Source organism: Lepeophtheirus salmonis, chromosome 3 (assembly GCF_016086655.4).
Source record: "Lepeophtheirus salmonis chromosome 3, UVic_Lsal_1.4, whole genome shotgun sequence".
Lineage (NCBI taxonomy): Eukaryota > Metazoa > Arthropoda > Copepoda > Siphonostomatoida > Caligidae > Lepeophtheirus > Lepeophtheirus salmonis.
Genome location: NC_052133.2, coordinates 4,520,638 through 4,541,976, shown reverse-complemented (window position 1 = coordinate 4,541,976; position 21,339 = coordinate 4,520,638). Strand labels below are relative to the sequence as shown.

Here is a 21,339-nt window from a genome sequence, read left to right as displayed (position 1 = left end):
ATGAAGTAAGAAAATATATTGGAATTTTTTTTACTTTCCTTGATTTTTGTTAAAGATTATTTTTATGTTGACGCAACAAGTATATAAATGTAAAACTAAGATTTTGAAATTATTCGATTAAAAGTAATAAACATTAATAGAAGGAGTCTGTGGTTAAAACAATAGATACATATGTATATTATTTTATTTGAACGGCTATTTAACAACAGTTAAATCTTTTTATTTCCTTGTTAATCGACAACAACAAAAAAAAACCTTCAAATTGAGTCATTAATAGTTCTAGGAAGTTAGGAAAAAATCATGTAATAAATATACCAATGGTATATTAGTATATGAATATTAAATTTATTTCCAAAACGTTATACATGTAGGAACTACTTTAAATTACGAACAACATTCGTCAAAGGATCATAATTATTGACTTAAAATATATTAACAATCTTTTTATGGCAATTATGATATAATGCAGAGGTTGAATGATTTTCTTGTATCAGCGTTTAACTCTAACGTGAGAGTTGTGGTAAAAGTAGGAGTACTTCAGTTGTTGCAAACGTATTGCCTCATCAAAAAGTGCTAAAATAACGTGTAATTAAAAAAAAATCATAAACCTTAGTTTAGAAGAGGTGTTATACGTAGAAAATCATTCTTTTCTTGCTAAACATCGGCAAAAAAAGTCAATCTATTCATTTTGATATTTAAAATAAAACATCAATTTCTAAACAAAAACTCATATATCTCAATCACAACAAAAAACAATTTCCTTCGATTTTGGCTTATTAAAAAAATAATAAACTAAAACAATTTATATCTTGAATAAGAACATATAATTAAATTTAAAATAATTTAAAAACCATACGGACCTATTGGGGATGGCATTATAACTATAAGAGTTAAGCCAAGCGATGAGTTTTTCCTTTCCTTCACACTAAAGACGAAAGACAATTTTTTATAAAACTTATTTTATACTTGTGAGACTTCAATACAAAAGTGAGTTAGTATGATTTTTCTAAAAGTTGACTGTGGATTACATTTATATTGTTCGATTAGTTATCGTCAATTAACAAATTATTCTTATTACCCCTGGGGTACGTCCTAACTGCATTTATAGTAGCCTATATTGATTGTATCAATAAGAGAATTAAACATGGACAGATTATATTTGAAAAGGACCATATCGGGGCCAAAACAAAGTATATTAAGTCAAATAAAGGTTTTAAACTATGGTTAAAATATTTTTTTTATCTTAACTCATCCCAAAAAATTGAATACAATTCTTATAATGGACTTCAAATATTTACATGAAATAGGGGCTGTAGTTTTGTGTCAATCCTTATTTATTCGGTCTATTGCAGTCTTAGAACCATTCCTATCAGTCTTTGAAGGAAGAAATAAAGTTGAGCGACCGAACTTTATAAGTTTTTAAGATTGGTATCAGGGGCGTCCACAGGATGAAAATGGGGGAAGGGGGGTTTGGTTTTTGGAATTTTTTTAAATCTATAGTTATTCTCAAAAAATAAAATTTATCGGAAAAGGAATTCAAAAATTCTGAGCTGTTTACAAAAAGATAATTTTTTTGAAAAAAAATCCTAAAATTCAGTTTCAAATATAAATTTTTTTGGAAAAATATTTCAAATATTTAATTTTTGGGAAAAAAATTCAAAAATTTAGAGCTGTCTACAAAAAGAGAAATTGTTTGAAAAACATTCCTAAAATTAAATTTCAAAAATCCATAGCTATTCAAGAAAAATAAAAATTTCAAAATTTTTTAAAAATCCAAAGTTGTTCCGAAAAAACTGAAATTTTTTGGGAAAACAAATTTTAAATATAGAATTTTTTGAGAAAAATTCAAATATTACATTTTTTGAAAAAATTCAAATATTACATTTTTTGAAAAAATTATATATATTAAGCTTTTCGGAGAAAAATTTCTAAAATCCATAGGTATTTACAAAAAATATGAAAAATTTAATTAAATTTCAAATATCAAATTTAAAAAAAAATCAAATATTACACTGTCTAATAAGAATAAAACAATCCTCAATACAGCCCCTCCAGCACTCATCCTGCGGACGCCCTTGAATATCCAGGACTTAACTGAGAGTGAACTAGACGGGACTACACTCTTCAGTCCTGAAAAAATAAATAAGATAATAAATGGGGATTTTCTCATTCTCTTCAAAATTGTTTTTGTGTTGACGCAGCATATATGTATTTGTGAGTAAGATAACAATATGTTGGCTTAGAAGAAAGACATGATGACTATTATCCACTTTATGCACTAGGTACACACTCTATACATACTTTTATTTAGGACGAGTGTCTACGTCTGTATAGCCTTTTTTTTTTTTTTGAATATGCATGTAATGATTTGTTTCCAACAATCTTTCTTCATCACCTGGAACGTGCAATGAATATTAAGTACGAGCTATACTTACATACAAAATATACATTTGCCTGCTTACAAAATAACCATCTCTTTTGTGTCTTAAGTATGTTCTTACATTTGTATATTTTGAGTATTTTTTTATTTACAATAAGATGTATGAAGGGGGATACAAACACATACTCCATGTACTCCAGTTCATATATTCATTATACTCAAATAATTAATTTCTCCAGAACATTTGAAAAAGATTGATGACTAACTAAGTGATGAGAAAAGTACATTTTTAGCCATTCTCACGAAATGCACTTATAAATGCATTAGCAATGCGTCAACATTAAAAAAAAATCTGTAACAAAATCAAGAATAGCAAAAAATTCCGATTAACTTTAATCCATTATTTCATTGACATATTCGGGACAATTAATGCCTTTGTAATCAAATTTTATGGAAGTGTATATCTAAGAATTTTAGCAATACATATATAGTGTTGAACCTTTATTTGATATAAGATACTTAGATTAACCCCAATCATATAAAATCTTTCATTTTTTTGTTCCTTTGGTGTGACGATCCATTTTGGCTACATTTAGTGCAGTTTTTGACATATCCAAAGGGCTAATATGAATATTTTGTTGATAGAAATGGTAAATAATTCTATAAATGTAACTACACTCCATTTTGAGAAAAAATATTCTAGCTTGCTTTTGTGTTAACGGTCCACATATATGAGTAATTTCACGGAAAATGTATACTCTAATTTTTTTACCATTTATAATTTGAATAAAATCTGATTCGTTAAATTAAACTACTATTGGGAAAATTAAAATTTTAAATCGGCAAGTCTATCTAACTCTGAGTTCTATGTTATTTCTAACCCAAAACCAATGCCTCCACTTAAACATTATTTAACCATTACACTTTTAGAATCCATTAAATGTAAAATTTTATATATGTGCACATATTATAACTCTCGTATCGCATATAAAGTTGTGAGATTTGCTTAACCTTATTAACACCTCTATAAACCATTTAGTAGGTAAATTTTAGTATTATTATTTATAAATCATTAAAAAAGTGAAAAACTTCAACATTTTTAGCATATAGAACCTCTTAAGAATATTCAATTATTGTATTATCCTCGTCCCAAGTATCTATACTCTAAATTCGTCATTTAAAATTATTCCTCCGTTTTTTTGGTGCAACTTGTAAACAATAGAATTTAGTTGATTATATTTTTAACCTAAAAAAAAAGAGCATTCAAAGTGTGGATGCCTAAACATTGAGAGTACGGGGCACTTTTTATCACTGAGCCTTTGACACACAATACCCCATCTTAAAATCGGATTTGGAAGGAGGGAGTTTAAATTCTGGATATTTAAAACATATATTGATTTAATAAATTTTGTAAATAAGAGAGAGGACGAGTAATGAGTTGGATAGGATCTAGGTGGAAATGCTTCCACTTCCTTCCTTAGTGCCAACTGTTTCTATGATTTTATACCAGTATGTATGTGGGTTAGATCGGGTTTCAATATCGTTTTATTTGTGTAGTGTACTATTTTTGATCCTCTAAATCAAGATAATTATTTTCACATTTTAGCATACTAATTCATGTCCTTAATACAATGTTATATTGCCAATGGACATAAATGGATTATAATTTATCACGTAACCTTTAATATTTGCCTTTTGATGATTTTTCCGGTAGAGTCCATTCTGCCCAAAGTGTATAATTTATATGTAAACTCAGCGAATCCGTTCTACATATACTTTGAGCCTCACGCACACAAATCTCTTTAAATACAGAATTAATTAGTCGTTCAATTGATTATGTGTCGATAAATATTTAGTTATCAAATCTTTGGTTTCTGTTTTGATCCTTGACAGGACCGTCTCTGTTTTTGCTTCCTTGAATTACTTTAATTTGACGAGGGGGAAAATAGATAGAAATTGAAATAATAAAGGGCAAAAGTCTTCAATATACCAACTTTTTCAAGTCAATTGCCACGTAGAGTAAACCCCTCATATACATAGAACATACTTTGGAAAACAAGCCCTTTATAGATAACCTCAGACAGGATATCAGAACCATTCCTGTCCTCATGAATGCGTCTAGACAATGCGAAGAGCATCCTTCTAAGATGAACAATGTTATATATGGTTTACATTCAAATGATAGGAACTATAAGAATCTCTATGAGTACAAGGGCGTGAGAATTGGAGTATATTTGCGCATTTAACAATTGACATTTTCAGAAGAGGTGTGAAATAATTTGCTATAGGACATGATTAAAATAACAAAATATTCATAGTCACACGATGGCGCAACGATGATTAGTTTAGCAAAGAAGTAACAACTAATCTTGAAACTCGGTCCCAAACATAAGTTGTTTTTTTTTTTCGGTTCAGTCTTAAGTGATTTTTTCTATCCAAATCTATGAACCGATTTTCTCCCAAATCCTAATTTATGAGTTGCACAAATATGATTATGCAACAGATCTAACTTTCTAGAACAATACTAATTTATAAAATCCATAGCTATTCACAAAAAAATTCTATAATCTATATTTATTGACAAAAAATAATTTTTTTTGTGAAAAAAAATTTGAAAAATTAAATTTTTTGAAAAAAAATTGAAAAAATTAAGTTTCAAATATAACATTTTCGGTGCAAAATTCACTCTATTCACAAAAAATTACATTAAAAAAAAAAATAGTAATAATATTAATTTTTTTCTCTGCTACATTATTTGCCCGAATGACGAAACAAATTTCTATAAAAAAGCAAAAATTATTGGGGTCTATAGCTCCTCCAGCCCACCCTTTGGGTACGCCCCTGCTATTAGACGACAAAAAAAGTGGAATAGCATTCAGAAGATTGACACAAAATATCATCAGAGCTTGTAGTATAACCATTATAATATTATTTTTATATCTACCTATGATGATACTAATAATATCCACTACTACCCATTAAGTGAGCGTGTATTTATAAGTATAGATACGCAGGGCAGTGCTTCCAATGAAGGAATAAAAAACTTTCTATTAAATTGGACACAATAATAAATTGTGACGTTGTCTCCCCGTATACGTTAATTATATGTACTGAACTGTTGTGTACATACAAGTTGCAATTTTGTACAAATTTTACCTTCTACAACTAGATTGTCAAAGTGGCAATTTATTCTTCTTATAAACTTCAGTTAACTATTATAATACCAACCATTTTACTTTGATGTATACAAATTAAATATCTATTAAGTATTTACGAGTAATATGACAGTAGGCATTTGAACTTCAACTGTGTCACAGAATATATCTTATCAATGTGTAAATAAACTCATCACAAAAGTAATATTTTGACATATTTTGGTCATACGTAGTTAAAACAACTTCATTTAAAATGTTTCAAATCATTTCTTGATTGCAGTCTGTACAAAATCGGAACTTGTACGAGACATATGGAATATATGTACAAAACATATAAAAGCCTATAGGTCCATTAAAGCTTCTTCAAGTAGGAAACTACCTTTGAGAGGGAGTGGAACTTACTTTGCAAATAACTACTTATGGTGATTACTTAATTACACATTCTAAGTATTTAAATTTACAGGAAGCTAAATTCCCTTTTTGGCATACAACTCATCTAGTACATATGTAGAATTTATATTTAAACATGATTTTTTCTCCGAAGTTCAAAAGGATTTGCAATTTCCTATCATAGCTAGAGAAACTTTAGTAGTAATATCAAAGTTTTTAACCATTTTTCGTGTCAACTAGGCCCAACGGCGAAGGTGAATTAAAACAGTTCAGGGGGGAGTTGAGACGGTAGCAATTATTAATAACTTGTAATAGTAGAAAAGAAGAGTGTTTATGTGTATAATTGAAAAAAAAAAATAGAATTTAAACACAAATTAATTTTTGTTTCTTGATCCTCACATATTTTTCAACCATTTCAACATTTAAAGTTTAGGACTCAGGAGCTGTTCTCTACTCACTACAAATTAGAAAAAGAGCTTTCCACCTTTTTCTTATGTCTCAAGTTGTCCCAACTAGTAATATATCAACTTGCTCTAAGCTATTTTCTGACTTCATACACTAATATCTCACCCAATACTTCACTGATGAACTCTTAAATGAACAACAAATTATTATATTTTTATAAAATAAAAGGAATTTTAGTATGTAAAATAATGATGGTTGATAAATGAAAGACTTTAATAAGCATGGGAAATATTACTCTAAGGTTGTAAATTAATAACATAATTCACTGCTCTGGATTGGGTGTATCCACCATTCTCAAAGAGCCGCAGCTAAACGAGGCATTTATAGATGCCTATTCTAAAAAAGTACTCAAGAACAGCTCGTAAAAATTTGCTAGAAAATTGAAAGGTGTCAAGTATATAGCACTAATCTCCACTTATATATCCTAACTTGGAGTAGTACACCACATTGGCCGGAGTTATTAGGTGATACAACAGACAACCTTTTCTTTAAAAAATAGAAGATAACTTCCAAATAAATTTATAGAGTTACTCTCAATTTTTCGTTAGCACACTCACACGTAGCCACTTCATACTGGAATGTTCTTCCACAAGATTGAAAGAATATCAATAACATCAGGATAAACTAAATTGAACACTTACGCCTCTAGAGGCCTATCTGGGCGAGGTTTAACTACACACGCTCGTTGCTAAACCTTATCTAAAGTCACATTTCTTATTATATAAAATGTCCTTCTTTTCTTTTTTAATATGAGTTATAGCTAAACACACTCGTTATTTATAAATATGAGTCCTAAACTCATATTTTTCATAGTATATATATAGTTGTATAAAATAAGAGTGGACCTAAAAAAATGCCAGATTTCATTAATATATAGGTTTACTTTTTTTTTAGACTGTGGGCTCGATGCTACATGCAAAACACTTGTGAGATTTCATTAATATGACATTTTGTTATTTCTTAGATCAAGAAGTATGCACGGATTACAGACCCACAGAAAGACACACTTTGTTTGATTAATATAGGTTTAAGTGGTATACAATGTGGCCTTAGATGAGCGCGAGACATTTTGTAGTTGCAGTCATATTTTATACAACTCTAATTATAATGTATCTATTTGCAATGTTAATCGTCCTTGTTTAGAGGCCATTACCATTCATCACCACATTCTAGAATCTACATACATAGCATTGTTAATTGTAATATTACTCCGGCAAAAACTGTTGATTGATGATAATCGGTGTCGATTCTATGGAACTGTAGACCATGAAGGATAGGACGACGACGAGAACAACAACTACATGGTTGTATCTGTAGATAAAGTGATGAATTGGAGGACACGACTAAATACATACATACATAGGTACTTCAATCCATAAACATGTTTTACAATAACATATTATCATATATATAATTCATTGTTCCATTTTTGTTTGCTTGTTGTTTTTTTTATGAAATGTGAAAAGGACGACTAACCCATTAAATACAAAAAATATGTGGAAAAATATCAGGATAATAATGTTCGTTCAAAAAACGTAATAATTAAAAGAGTTATATATCATGTAGGACTATGTGCGTAAAAAAAGAAGTAGGTAGTAGGTATATGGTGGGTAATAATATGTATAACCCTTGGCAAACCGGAAATTCTACCTTTCCCGCAAAAATTATTAATATTTTTTTTTTAATGTTGTGTATTATAAATATCACCAAGGGCAAAAAAAACAAAACATTGTACGTATTGTACATATTTGAAGCGCTCATGGATATCCTCTTCTGGATAACAATGACGGCCTTTGAGAAAAGACTCTACTAACTATATATATAATATGCATATGATACTTTCTTTCCCGGGATCTAATTTCCCGGAATATCTCAGGATTATATACCTAATGTAAATCCAGTATTTTCTAATTACAGCTTATAAAGTTAATTTAATGATCATTATAATTATAACATACGGGCTGAAAAGTCCCGGTCTTCATACAGAGGTACATAGATTATTTTTATTTGCCTCATATTTAGTTAGTGCCAAACTTCAAAAGACAGTAAACAAAATTTCCTAACAATCTGTTCTTTAGTTTGTGAGTTATTGTAATAAGTGTGACCCACCCTACTATTGCTTTTTCCTAAACAATGGATCAAAAACAATTTTGTGTTTTCATTTTACACTGCTTCTTGATGGGGAAAAATAGTGTTTAAGCTAAGCAATAATTTGAGAAGTCCCATGGATACACCACTTTATAAAGCGAATAAAAAACAATCAAAAATATATTGATAATTTAAAAAAAAAGCCAATTTTGAAAGAAAAAAAAAACGTGTTTGCTTTGTTAAGCTCAGGACATTTCGGTCCATGTGTTATTTGCAATGACTTTTAGTCCACTTTGGATTGTGTATTTCACAAAAAGTCATCCTGATACTCCACCAAAAATTGGTTTTTTTACCACTGTCTGTTGCAGTTTTTATTGTGGCTGGGATCGGTTACGGAATTCAATTACCTCTGGGCTCTAAAAAAACAAACCGCAGAAGACTACCTTAAAATTTATTTTTCTTCTTAAAATATAAATATATATATATACTAAGTGGATTCTGTTATTTTCCGAGATCCCACTCAACAACAATTAACCGGGAAATAAGAATTCCGTGTACATAATATGTGGATTGTAAAATTTGCCAATGAACAAGTCTTTTCTAAGAAAATATGTACATATGTATAACAGAGTTAATTATAATTCACTTTCACCACTCATTCAATTATTGTACGTATATCGTATATGTACTTCTTGGTGGTAGTATTATAGTAAATAAGATACTTAATACCTATATACAATCCATAGAGAAAGAAATATAACAAGACATACAAGCAGTGTGTATGATTGAGTAAAGTATTAGCTGACAAAAGAGTATGACGCCATGTTTGTTTATTTATTTATTTACAGGTGACGTTGAATTTATAGAACACTTTTATACCCAGAGATAAAATAATATAGACATGTGCGTCCACAGGATTATATATATATATATCTATATATTTTTTTTTTTTTTTTTTGGGGCATGGTTCTTGGAATATTTTTGTAAAAATCCAAAAGAACAAATTTATTGGGAAAAAAGTATGAAAAAATAATTATTTTGGAAAAAAAATTTGAGAATCCATATTAATTTTACAAAAGAATTTTCTATTTTTTCAAATACAAATTAATAATTACATTTTTGTAAAAAATTTGAAATATTAAATTTAAAAAAAAATAAATATTATTTTCTAGTAACATGCACAAATGTCTTTATTTTTTTTTTTTGTGGGGGGGGCTACAGTCTCCCCAACCTACCCCCTGCTACAACCATTGACAAACGAGTTTAATTTGTTCCTTGTCGGATTTTCTAAGTTGAAGCAATTATCTCAAAAGAAATAACTATAAAAAATAAAGCTTTAAGTGGCTCTCGTCAACTCTCGACCAGCTGGAATCTTAATAAAAATATATATGTTGTGACACAGGTATTACTGTATCTTTGTGTATACCCTTTTCAATAGATGACTTTTAATGCAGCAGACTTAAGATTCTCATCTATTAAAGTCTTACTATGCCAAACTGCCAATCAAAATCCCTTTATCATCTCTATGTATTTCGTTCTCTATGCTACAATTCATTACGACTATCACACAATCGTTATCACTCTATGGACACGAAACCATTGTATGCTGCGTAAACATATTGTAAAGGATTGACTTATCAATTAGCTCAACACCTTCTTATTATAATCAGAGGATTTCTACCTAAAGCTATAAAACTGTGTGGCAAAACACGCCTGTCAGATTCAGAAGCTTTTCATAGCCACAATAAAACTTTTCCCTCGATAGATGTCGCTTTTAAAATATCACATATGACATTACTTTATTATGACTCCTCCTTATGTTAGGCCGTGTTTTACCGGACCCTAGGGCAAAGATGCATCTGCTGATTCCTATTATTTCACTTCTTTCACTTGAATTTAATTACAAATTTGGACTTTTTTTTCCAGAAAATAATTTCGAATGTTTATTTAATGCTGTGTTGTTTTTTTTTGTCGAAGGAGAACTACTTTTTTAGAACTAATGCTTAGCCCCTCGTACCAAAAAAGAAAAAATTAGGAAAGTAAATATACTTTAGGAATGTAATACTAAGCACTTTTTAGTATGTATGTTTTTTGTTGTTGGTAACTTAAAAAATGGTTTATTTTTATTCTCCGAAGCTGTTATCAGAACATTGGTTAACACTGATGATTTGTTATGTTGTTATCTTATATATTATTAAAGCTAATATATATTATTAAAACAAAAATTGTATGTCTGAAGGGTTGTAAATCCTCAGTATTTTTTAGTGTACAAGTTTTTGTTGTACACGGCAACCTAAACAGTGTTGTTTTTCCCTTTTTTCAAGCAGTTATCATTCTTGAGGAGATAATTATTATAGCAAACTTTATCTGTTATTCGACACGCAATATCTCCGGGCAATGTCCGGTATACCCGCTAGTATAAATATATAGAAAAAACTTTAGTACTATATTATTAAAGCTAATCTATATATTTAAGAGAATGTTTGTCTGTTCATTCACTACTAGCAATCTCGTTTACTACCTCTAGTCTTAATTATATAAGGAAAAAAATACTATTAAATGATTTGGTGATTTTTTTATGGAAATAATTTTCCATTTGTTACCTCATCGAATTTATCTTCTTACATAAATACATACATAATAATATGAGATACGTGGTACATGCATATTTGTTCAATGTATATATATATATGTACATGGTACATTCACTATCCATAGGTAAATATGTATTTCACTTTTCAATGGTTCTGGTTGAACAATGAACATACATAACTGAGTGTCTTCTGTGAAAGTTCAATTTGCAATTTTTTACATACTGTTAGTGAGCGTTAAAAAGAAAGTAAAACTATTTGTTTTTCATCATATGCAATGGTTGTAGGTATGTTCATATGTAGATGCTACTCTTCTTATCTGAAAGTTTGATATCATCAATTAACCTTCTTTTTCTTTTTTTCGGGCTATTGTTTTAAAAAGAAAAATAACTACACTTTTCACCATGCTCTGAGAACGCATAACAAGATTACCTACTTGGATTTTTAATAATTTAAATGAGAGACATACAAAGAAAGAACAACGATCTGACAAGGGAAATAATGTTGAGAATTTTCTTTCTGTCTTTTAATGGGGCAAAGGGATCTTCTTAATTAAGACTTCACCCTTGGAAACTCTTCTCCTTTACCTTAGTTTTTCTATTTATCTCTTAGAGGCTTTTATTTTAATAGGATATATTCTATTTTCATGTGCTCGCCAAATTATATTCATATATATAAAAGTACCGTTAGGTAATGATTTTTAATGAGGTAAAGTTGGGAAAAAGAATTACATTGACAACCAACTAATCCATCAGGTGTTTAGTAAGTACATTGTAGGTAAATCAATGATATAGCTTGTTACATTCTTAATACACCACTATAAGCAATTCACCCCGTATACACGCTCTATGCTACATGCAAAATACTACCTTTATTTCATTAATAGGAATACGTTGTTATTCATTCGAATACTTTTTTGTTCAACATTCAAAGATATATACATCTCGATCAACTTTACTTTATACATATAGATTAAATTAAAAATTGATCACTTGTTTTAAACGATTTATGTTACAGTTTAAACGATGAGTTATGTGTAGAGAAAATTGCTGAATTCCTTGCAAGCGTCAATAAATAAAGTTATATCTTGGTAACTTTGAGAGAGGACATATCGGCGAACGATCAATATATCAATTAACTTTATATTTGCTTCCTTATACGTTCAAATTTTCAAAATAGGGACAAATGGTTAATAACAAACCTACTATTCCGTAGGATTAAAAATAATTATTTGCATATCTAGCTATAAGCATTCCCAAAATTGGATTAGCGTATACATATTTGTTGCTAAACTTGATCTTAAGTCACATTCATTATAGTTTATTTTGTATAATGTACTTCCATTTTCTTTTCTTTTTTGATGTGAGCTTGAGCTAGAAACGCTCGTTGTTAAAAATAGACTCCTACTTTGTAGTATAGAGTTCTTTTAAATAAGAATTGATATAGACACGGTCGAGATTTCACTCATTTTCCATACCGTTTTTATACAACTCGATAAATATAGTCTCCCTTTTCTCTTTAAATACGACATGCACGCTCGATTCCATTGTTATTTCTTATAACAAGCAACTAAACACAAAAATGACTGTATGGAGTGCACACATACAATCAAACAAACTTATGGATTTAAATTATTTATGCAATCCCTCGCATTACCCTATACGATCCACCGTGGAGCACAGGAAATCCGCAGAGCCTTGGTTGGGAACTAGTACCCTAGTCCATATATATTAAGTATAACAATCAGCAAATCCTTCATATTATGTTCAAAAGCCAAGGACTAATATGTATTGGTCGTTCATAAAAGTTGAAGGAAACACGCCCAGAATTTATGAATATTACGACGAGTAAAAAAAAACCAAGTAGAACCCCATATGATTACTATCGTATTTATTTATTTTCTCTAGTCATACGAAAATGCATTAAAATAATTAGGCTTATGGAGGAGTCAAGAAGAAGGAAGCTCGGGTAGATTATTATAATGGGTACCAAATATGTTAGTAATAATGATTCCATATTTTTTTTTTTCTTAGACGAATGGGAGTTTGGCATGCAATGTCAGGAAAATATGTACACTTTTCTTGTTTCATCTCAGATCTTTGCTCCAATCCTCTTATGCTCGTAATTAAATTTTGTAGTGGAGTCAATATAAAAACAATCTCGAACACAAATCAAGAAGAGGAGAAAATCCCAACTTCTTATTTACTTCATATATATATATAGATATTATACATACATATGTATATATATATAGATAGATACAGCCTAATATTTCATATACATATTGGAATCGATTATAGGTTTATTATTCAAATTTGTGGGGTAAGGTTAGCATACTCCATAACTTTAGCTATAGTTTAGTAACTTTATTTGATTCAAAAGACTTATAGCACCCCGATATGGTCATTTTCAAATGAAATATGTCAATAACTCATTATTTTATTGCAATTTGCGGGGCGCCCAAGGAGTTAATAATAATAATTTATTGATGGAAATGGACAACAATTTGTCGAAGAGTCTACGAATGTATGTAGTCGTCCACATTCAACTTTGAGAAAAATAATTTCTGCTTGCTTTGGTGATGACGGGCCACATTTGTCAAAAAAAAAAAAAAAAAAAAACCGGAGGAGGGATCTCATATATTATTATTAATAATAAACCTGGATTTGTGTCTGAGATTATCTTATTTTCCTTTCTTTTTCTATCTTCTAGGTAAAAGGGGTAAAAATAACACATGGTGAAAAGAACGAAAGATAAAGAAACAACTGATCAACGAACATACATATTTTTGACAAGAGACTTTGACGAACTTGTTATTGTTATGAGTTATAAAAATAATATTGAAGTGTTATTATTATTATTGCTGGATTGAAAGTGAATTTTCTTCAGTCTTCAAGGTCAATACTAATCACAAAGAAGAAGGAGGAGGGACAGGAGCAACCAGGACACACATAAACATTACCATTGCTGCTTTTTTTTTGTCTTCGTATTCTTCTGTTTCTTATTTTCTTCCGAGTAGAAAATGAAAGTTTTCCTTTTTTAACATAGTGTGTATGTATGTTTTCTTGGAGTCTATTCTATTGTACATTGTAATGTACGCATATACTAATGTACTATTTATTTATAAGGAGGGTTCAACTGTCAAAAATATTATTTTATAAATAAATATATTTATATGTGATGAGTTAACACAAAAACAGTATAAAATAAATGTCAAGAAAATGGGAAATATCAATACAAAACCATACTAAAATTATTTTTCTACTTTACTTTTCTAGACTCTTCGATGAATTATCGTCAATTTCCAACAAAAAAATATTTTTATTAACCCTTTGTGTGTTGTAAATTGTATTTAAAGTCGCTAAAATTGATTGTCACAATAAGGAAATGAGAAATTGATGGGCATATCTAGGGCAATATTAGTCTTTTAAATAAAATAAAGGCTATAAACTTTAGATAAAATTATTGGGCATCTTAACTCATTTTACAAATTTGAATATAAATCTTATAATTTATTAAATATACCTATGAAATATGTGGCTTTTTGCAACTCAATAATTTATAGATATATATTTCGGTCAATTATAGACATTGAATTCAAATTTCTGTGATAAATGAAACTATACAGGAATGTTAATCATTGTTTAAAACCTATATTTGGTTCATTGGACTTATTTTGGCTTCAATATGCCCCCTTACAAATCCGTATAATCTATCTATTTCTAATTATGCAATTGTAGCAATCATTTTTTGCTACTTTAAGTTGAGGACTATTACTCACGACTTGGATTCAAATTGGACGGTCATCATGTCTACTTTTACGAGTCAAGTCGGAGTCTTTATGCTCCAACTCCATATATATAACAATGGACTTTTCAGAATAACTTTTTGATTGAAAGAAACAATACGAAGAGCCTATAAATTTAATCTGGACTCCATTTTGAAAATAATCATTCTAATATGTTTTTTGTTTAGTGCCATAATAGTCAAAAAACATTATTTTATAACTAGGGACATATAAATTTAAGATTTGATCAGCATTATCACTCAGTAGGACCTATGACGTGCTACATTTAATATTTGAGAGTCAATAACCCTCCATTTATAATAATATATGTATATCCAACATATTTTTATTATTTAGTTGTCCTTGAAGAACAGCTTCTCTCTCTCTTTTTCTTTTTATCCTTCATATTGATCCAATAACCAGGGAGTTTTCGGTCATCGACAACAACAACAGCAGCAGTGGATGTGAAGAAAGAAATTATTATTATTTTTATTTTATTTTTTGATTATTTTGAGTTTTGTTATTGTTCAGAGTCTCAAGGTTTCCCTGACTATTTCTTTCTTTCTATCTTCCATGGATTTAAACATCTGTACTTACATCCCTATATATATAATATATAAATAATGACTTGAGAAATGCCTAAAAGCAGTTTTCTCTCTCTTTCTTACTAATTCTCTTTAAAGCAGAATAATTACACAAAATCCCTTGGAAAATAAATGATATGTGTGGCTTGTCAACACAAAAGTAAGCGAAAATCATGTTTCTCAAAAATGAGCCTTGATTACATTTGTATTCTTTGACAAATTATCCTCCATTTCTAATAACAAAGTATTCATATTAACCCTTTGGCTGCGTCACAAAAAGCGAAAAATTGATCCTCACAATAAAAGAATGTAAAATTGTCCCAATTTATTGGAAAAAGGCAATATTGGGAAAGTTTAAACTCTTAGATCAAATAAAGAGTTTAAACGATAGGTAAAATACTTGGCTGTATTAGTTCATTCCAGAAATTTGAATACAAAATAAATAATCGACTCAAATATGTCTATGAAATATAAAAAATAAAAATAAATTGTAATTTTCTATTTTTATTCAAGATTGTTTTCATGTTAGAGCACCACATGAGTCTTCCTCCAAAACCCGCTGTCCTTTCTCTCTCTCAAAAGTAGGTTGACGAAGGACGAAGGAATATCAACGCTAGAAGTGAAGGAAACAGTGTCTCTTAGTTTGATTTTTATTGATATGATATAAATCAGTGATTCTCAAACTGTAAAAGCCGTAATACTGGGAGTACACGAGCTCCCTTTAGTTATATGAGGAGGAACGTCATAAATATGCTGTATATTCAATTTGGTCATAATGACAGACCTACTTATATGGGTCGTTAACAGAAAAATAATCTTGTACAAAAATCAAGAAAGGAGGAAATCCCATTTTTTTACTTCATACATGCATCACATGAAGCCCAATATTTCATAGGCATGTTTGAGTCAAAAAATAGGATGTTTCTTCTAATTCTTAAAATACATTAAGATATCCAAGAATATTCCAACTATAGTTTGTAACCTTTATCTAAGTTAAGAGACATATAATATCCCTTAGGGCCCTCTAAATAAAATCAATCACTTTTGGTTTATTTTGACCCTCCATAAGGCTATAAAAACAATTAGGAATGGAAATGGACGAATATTCGCCGTATAATGCAAATTTAATCCAGTATCAATTTTCAAAAAAATAACTCTATCTTACTTTTGTGCTAAGGGGCTCTATATATAGGTATATCAGATATTCTCTGGGGTTTGATGTCATTTGCAAAAATCCACTGACTTTCACTCACTGATTGACAACAACAACATACATGATTCAAATAATCATGTTTCAGCATCAACTCAGGGTCAGTGCCCACCTCCTATAAGTGCCCACAAGGACATCATCCCCTTTTTCGAGTTTGCTTGGAAACGTTTTCAAGGATCTATTCTTTTTTCATTGTTGTTATCGTTTTTGTTTTTATTATTCGTCTTAAAGTGTTTGAGTGAGAATATATGTATATCTTTATTAGACATTAAAAAAAAGGTATTACTCTATTTTGATAGAATAGCAGGGATTTTTTTATAATATAGTTATTATGTGTGACGATGATGATCATCATTCCTACTTTTCCGCATTGTCCGACCTTCTAACGAGAGAGAAAAAGAACAAAAATGATTGAGCTCCAAGCATTAAACCAATGACAAATCAGTGTGCCCTTCAGAAAAAAAAAGTATGACTACCACCACATAGATATGTAGGTGATAGGAGCCTCTTCCGTCATAAAATTCACTACAATGAGAAGGAGTCGTACAAATGAATAAAAAAATTGTTGGGATTTTCTTCTTTTCTATATTTTTTTTCTAGATTGTTTTTAGGTTGACGCAGCAAATATGTATAGGGGGAGTCCCAAAAGACAAGGACGTCCAGATTGTAATTTAACATACATATATTTTAAGTTGTAACCATATATATGCATGTATACATAGGACATTAAGGGAAAAAACCTCCAAAAATTGCAAGGAAGATAATAAATACCGAAGATAGCCAATATATTAATATTTTGTCAAATAGGTGGGTAGGTAAAAAAAAGAAAGAGAATCTATTATTATTACGTCACAAAAATATCCTTAATGGATATATGTAGAAATAACAACAAACTCATTAATAATAACACATCGTTAATAAATAACCCCAAAAATATCTTTCTGTCAATGACCCCTTTGGGCTCTTTTGGATACTATGTATAACATAACATATAAACACTGAACACGGTTAAGTTCAAAAATCCCTTTAAACCACACTTGAATGTATTCCTCCATAAAATAGATCTCCGTTCGTCTGGAAAATACATTCAATGCTTCCGCTGCCCTTGATGGTGGGGTACCACCCTTGCAATAGCTGTCAATCTATCAATCCATATGAGCAGGTATGTGTTGACTCAAAAGAGCTTACCGCAAAGTAGTAAGTATTTACATATTCGTAGGTATAATAATAATAGCCGTACTATGATAAACGTATAATAATATAAAAGTGAAAATTTGTGAAAATCGAAAGTAAGGGAAATAATATGTATTTAGTATTATACAACATATAAATCATTTCAATTTTGACCTTTGCTTAGTTAATCTTTGCTACGTTTAGAAGTGTCTTACCAAATTGAGGATTTGATGAAGATGTTCCTTTCATTCTATGAAATCTGAGGAAATGGATTTCTTTTTGGTAGAGAGGTAAGTAATAATAGTATTGGCTTTGCTTAGTTTCTCCTTGTTTGCAAAGAGAAGAGTGAATCCTAGTGAGGGAGAAGAAGAAGAAGACCTGTGGAATTGCTGCCTAGAGATGTTGATAATGGGAGACGCTCTTCCATACGATTTTCTGTCTTTACAAACAAGTTGAAATATCCATTTTAAACTCCTTCTTCTTGGAAATGATTTTTTAATGGAGTAGGGCTCTAAATACTCATTATTATTTTCCGCTCTTGCACAAAGGATTTATTTGACTATTGTATGTATATAAGACACTGTAGTTTGCAATCACTATTCCTCAAAATATTCTAAGTATAAGGGTACAAATTAAATTATATTTGAATACTTGTGGATCTAACGTCACCACTGCACATCTCTTGATCTACTAAATTTAGACCATATAAAAAGTTTGGAGTGTGTTTAAATGAACACATACAAACATACATATTTACAGAATTTAAAAAGAAAATTACAAGTCGATTCGCTGACGCTCTTTATTGTGTGGAGCCAAATACGAACCGTCTGTAGTGGTGTCGTAGTTGTACGCAAGTACATATATGGAAAGCACGCCCGTGTATGCCTCATCATATGTGTGATGCTCGCCGTTGTATATTATATGTCATTATTGTAATAAAAAATATCACTCACTTTAGTAGTAGTCGTTGCTATGGGAGGAACCAACGGGATCGCTCACTCCATCCGTTAGACCTTTCTGACGAATAAAGTAATCATTCAAATGAAGGAAAAGTTAATGTACGTGAGTGGGAATTAATTGGAATTTGAAGTGTAAAAACGTTGAGTTGGGTAATAAATGAGTAGAGGTTACGTGAGAATACATATAAAAGTTGCGTAGGTTATTAGATTCAAAACAATATGCATTTCTATGAGACATATTTATTTTCGAATGATTTATCATCTTAATCAATAAATTTTAGCCATGTCTTCAAACTTTAAAAGTACATACTTACAAATATAATATCTTAGGTATTTCTTATAAAATTCTATAAACATAAATAAGTAAATAATTATTAGGACAGGGAGATAATCATAATGTAGGTAATTTGATTTATAGGTCATTTTTTTAGTAATTTGATGCTTCTGTTTATACATGAATATGTATTGTTCATATTGTTCAAGGATGAATAACTGGCCTAATAAAGTAAAGAAGAAAGAAAAAAACCCTTATTATATCCTTGATAGAGCTCAATTTAGTCTAATAATAGCATAAATGGATAAATAAATCATTGCTATATGTTCCAAATAAAAAAAATAAAATCATCTTCAAGATTGATCGAAAGTGTCCTATAAAAAAATGCTCTCAGAATTTTTTCTTCTGTGCGGTAAAAGGAAAATTTCTCTTGATAATTAAACTTAATGACTTCAAATTATAATAGTAATGATTCATTCTCATAACCTTGATCATTTCTTTGCGTTTTTAATTGAAAGTTTTCATTTTCAGTTTATAGGTAGGACCATATCTACTACAACATAAGTTGTGGACACAGTAAATAGTGGAAGTGTTGAGTTACTTACTTAAATATGTTATAGTACCCTCATTTGCTGTAATGGCTTTAATTTTCTATAAAAAAAATATAACATTATATGTTAATAGAATCCAAAACTATTCATTAATCACGAGGTCCCCCCTTTACCCTCCAGATTTATTATATGAACATGTATATTTTAAATTTCTCCTAGTCGCAAGTCTTTATATCTCTAATCCGAGTCGAATCTAAAGAATTAATTTAATAATTCTTAAGTGTGATTCGAGTCCGACTCATCAGCTCTGCACTGTTCAAGAATTATAGTATTTTACTTGTCTGATCAGGTTCCATATAGCATTTTGAAAGTATGAGGCCAATAACTGTCATAAAAGTACATTTTACCCCTGCTATATGATAATTGTAAATTCTCAAAAAGATGGGGGACACGGCACTTCCTGTTGGTCGAGTATTTGACTTGGAGTTCAAGTAGAATCTAAAACTTTTAAGATGACATATACGTCGAGTCGGATGCCACGGTTTATTGAAAAATCCATCTAAACTCGAGTACGATTTCCCAGATCTACATGGTTCATGAAACATTTTTAAATATCCAATTCGTGTTTTGAGTCTAAGTCAAATTTCAAGAACTTGTTCAATTCACGCCTTGAGTCATTGAACTCGAGTTTAAGTCAAATCTAAGGCTTATAACTTTGTGATCGAATCGAGTATGAGTCGAAATTTATTCAGACTTCAGTACTATTAAAGTCCGAGTCTCGAGTTTAAGTTCCCAGATCTACACTGTTCACAATTTTTTTACTTTATACATACATACAATTCATATCTCGAGTCCACTTTGAACCTAAATCTTTTATCCTTGTGTTCAAATTATGTTGGAAGTATCAGTTTATGGAGTTTTTAGTGCAATTCAAGTCTGAGTCGTGAGTTCGAGTACCCAGTTTTATTCTGTTCATGGTTCTATTTTTTTTACACGTTCAATTCATGCCTCAAGCTTTTGAGCTTGATTAAGGTCGAATCTAAAGCTATTAAATTCGCAATTAACATTGACTCAGGATTTATTTTATACGGAGCGGGAATTGTGTTATTTCTAGGGTTGTGAACAAAACGTAAAATTAACTGGTGTTCCATGGAAGTTCTGTTCAATGAATGGAACACTAAACGAAACTGATTTTTTTGTTTGTTTCAGCGTTGACTTTCAATAGACTTTAAAAAAAATTCATGAAATCAAACTTCATTTTATTTTTTTTACTTTTTTAAGTATGATTTAAAGAGCTTATAAAGCAAATACGTACGCTTGGGGGTCCTACTTTGTGGCAGTGGCACATGGAAGGGGACTGAAGGGGCACTTTTTGATGGCTCTTATTTTACATGAAAGTTTCTACTACTCTACCTTAACTAAAAAATATGAGCTTGACCAGTTCAATAATTCTGAATCATGAGTCCGAAGCTCATCGTTTGGCCGTGAATGTAAGCAAATTGGCCACCGATAATCCTCGAGTACCCCTTGATGAAATAACATGAGTCATATACTCAGATAATTAGGTATCTTCCGATATTTACATAGTATTTCTTGTTTTTGGTTCTCTTTTATATTCAGTGTGGGATAGCAAAACGCGACCTTTTAGCGTGGGATTTGATTAACCGATTTTATCCAGAATAACGTAGTATTGAACCAGTGGTCTGTATATTATTCCAAAGAACAATCATTA

At 30.0% G+C, this 21,339-nt stretch overlaps 1 protein-coding gene across 1 annotated transcript in view; it reads right to left on the bottom strand.

The window, feature by feature from the left end:
• Positions 1-18,574, bottom strand: part of LOC121114367 (pancreatic triacylglycerol lipase) — an 82,970-nt gene extending 64,396 nt beyond the window's left edge. The window contains exon 1 of the mRNA XM_040708316.2: positions 18,039-18,574. Within this exon, the coding sequence (XP_040564250.1) occupies positions 18,039-18,072 (34 nt within the window). The 5' untranslated portion in view covers positions 18,073-18,574. The remainder of the gene's footprint in view (positions 1-18,038) is intronic.
• Positions 18,575-21,339: the final 2,765 nt, after the last annotated feature.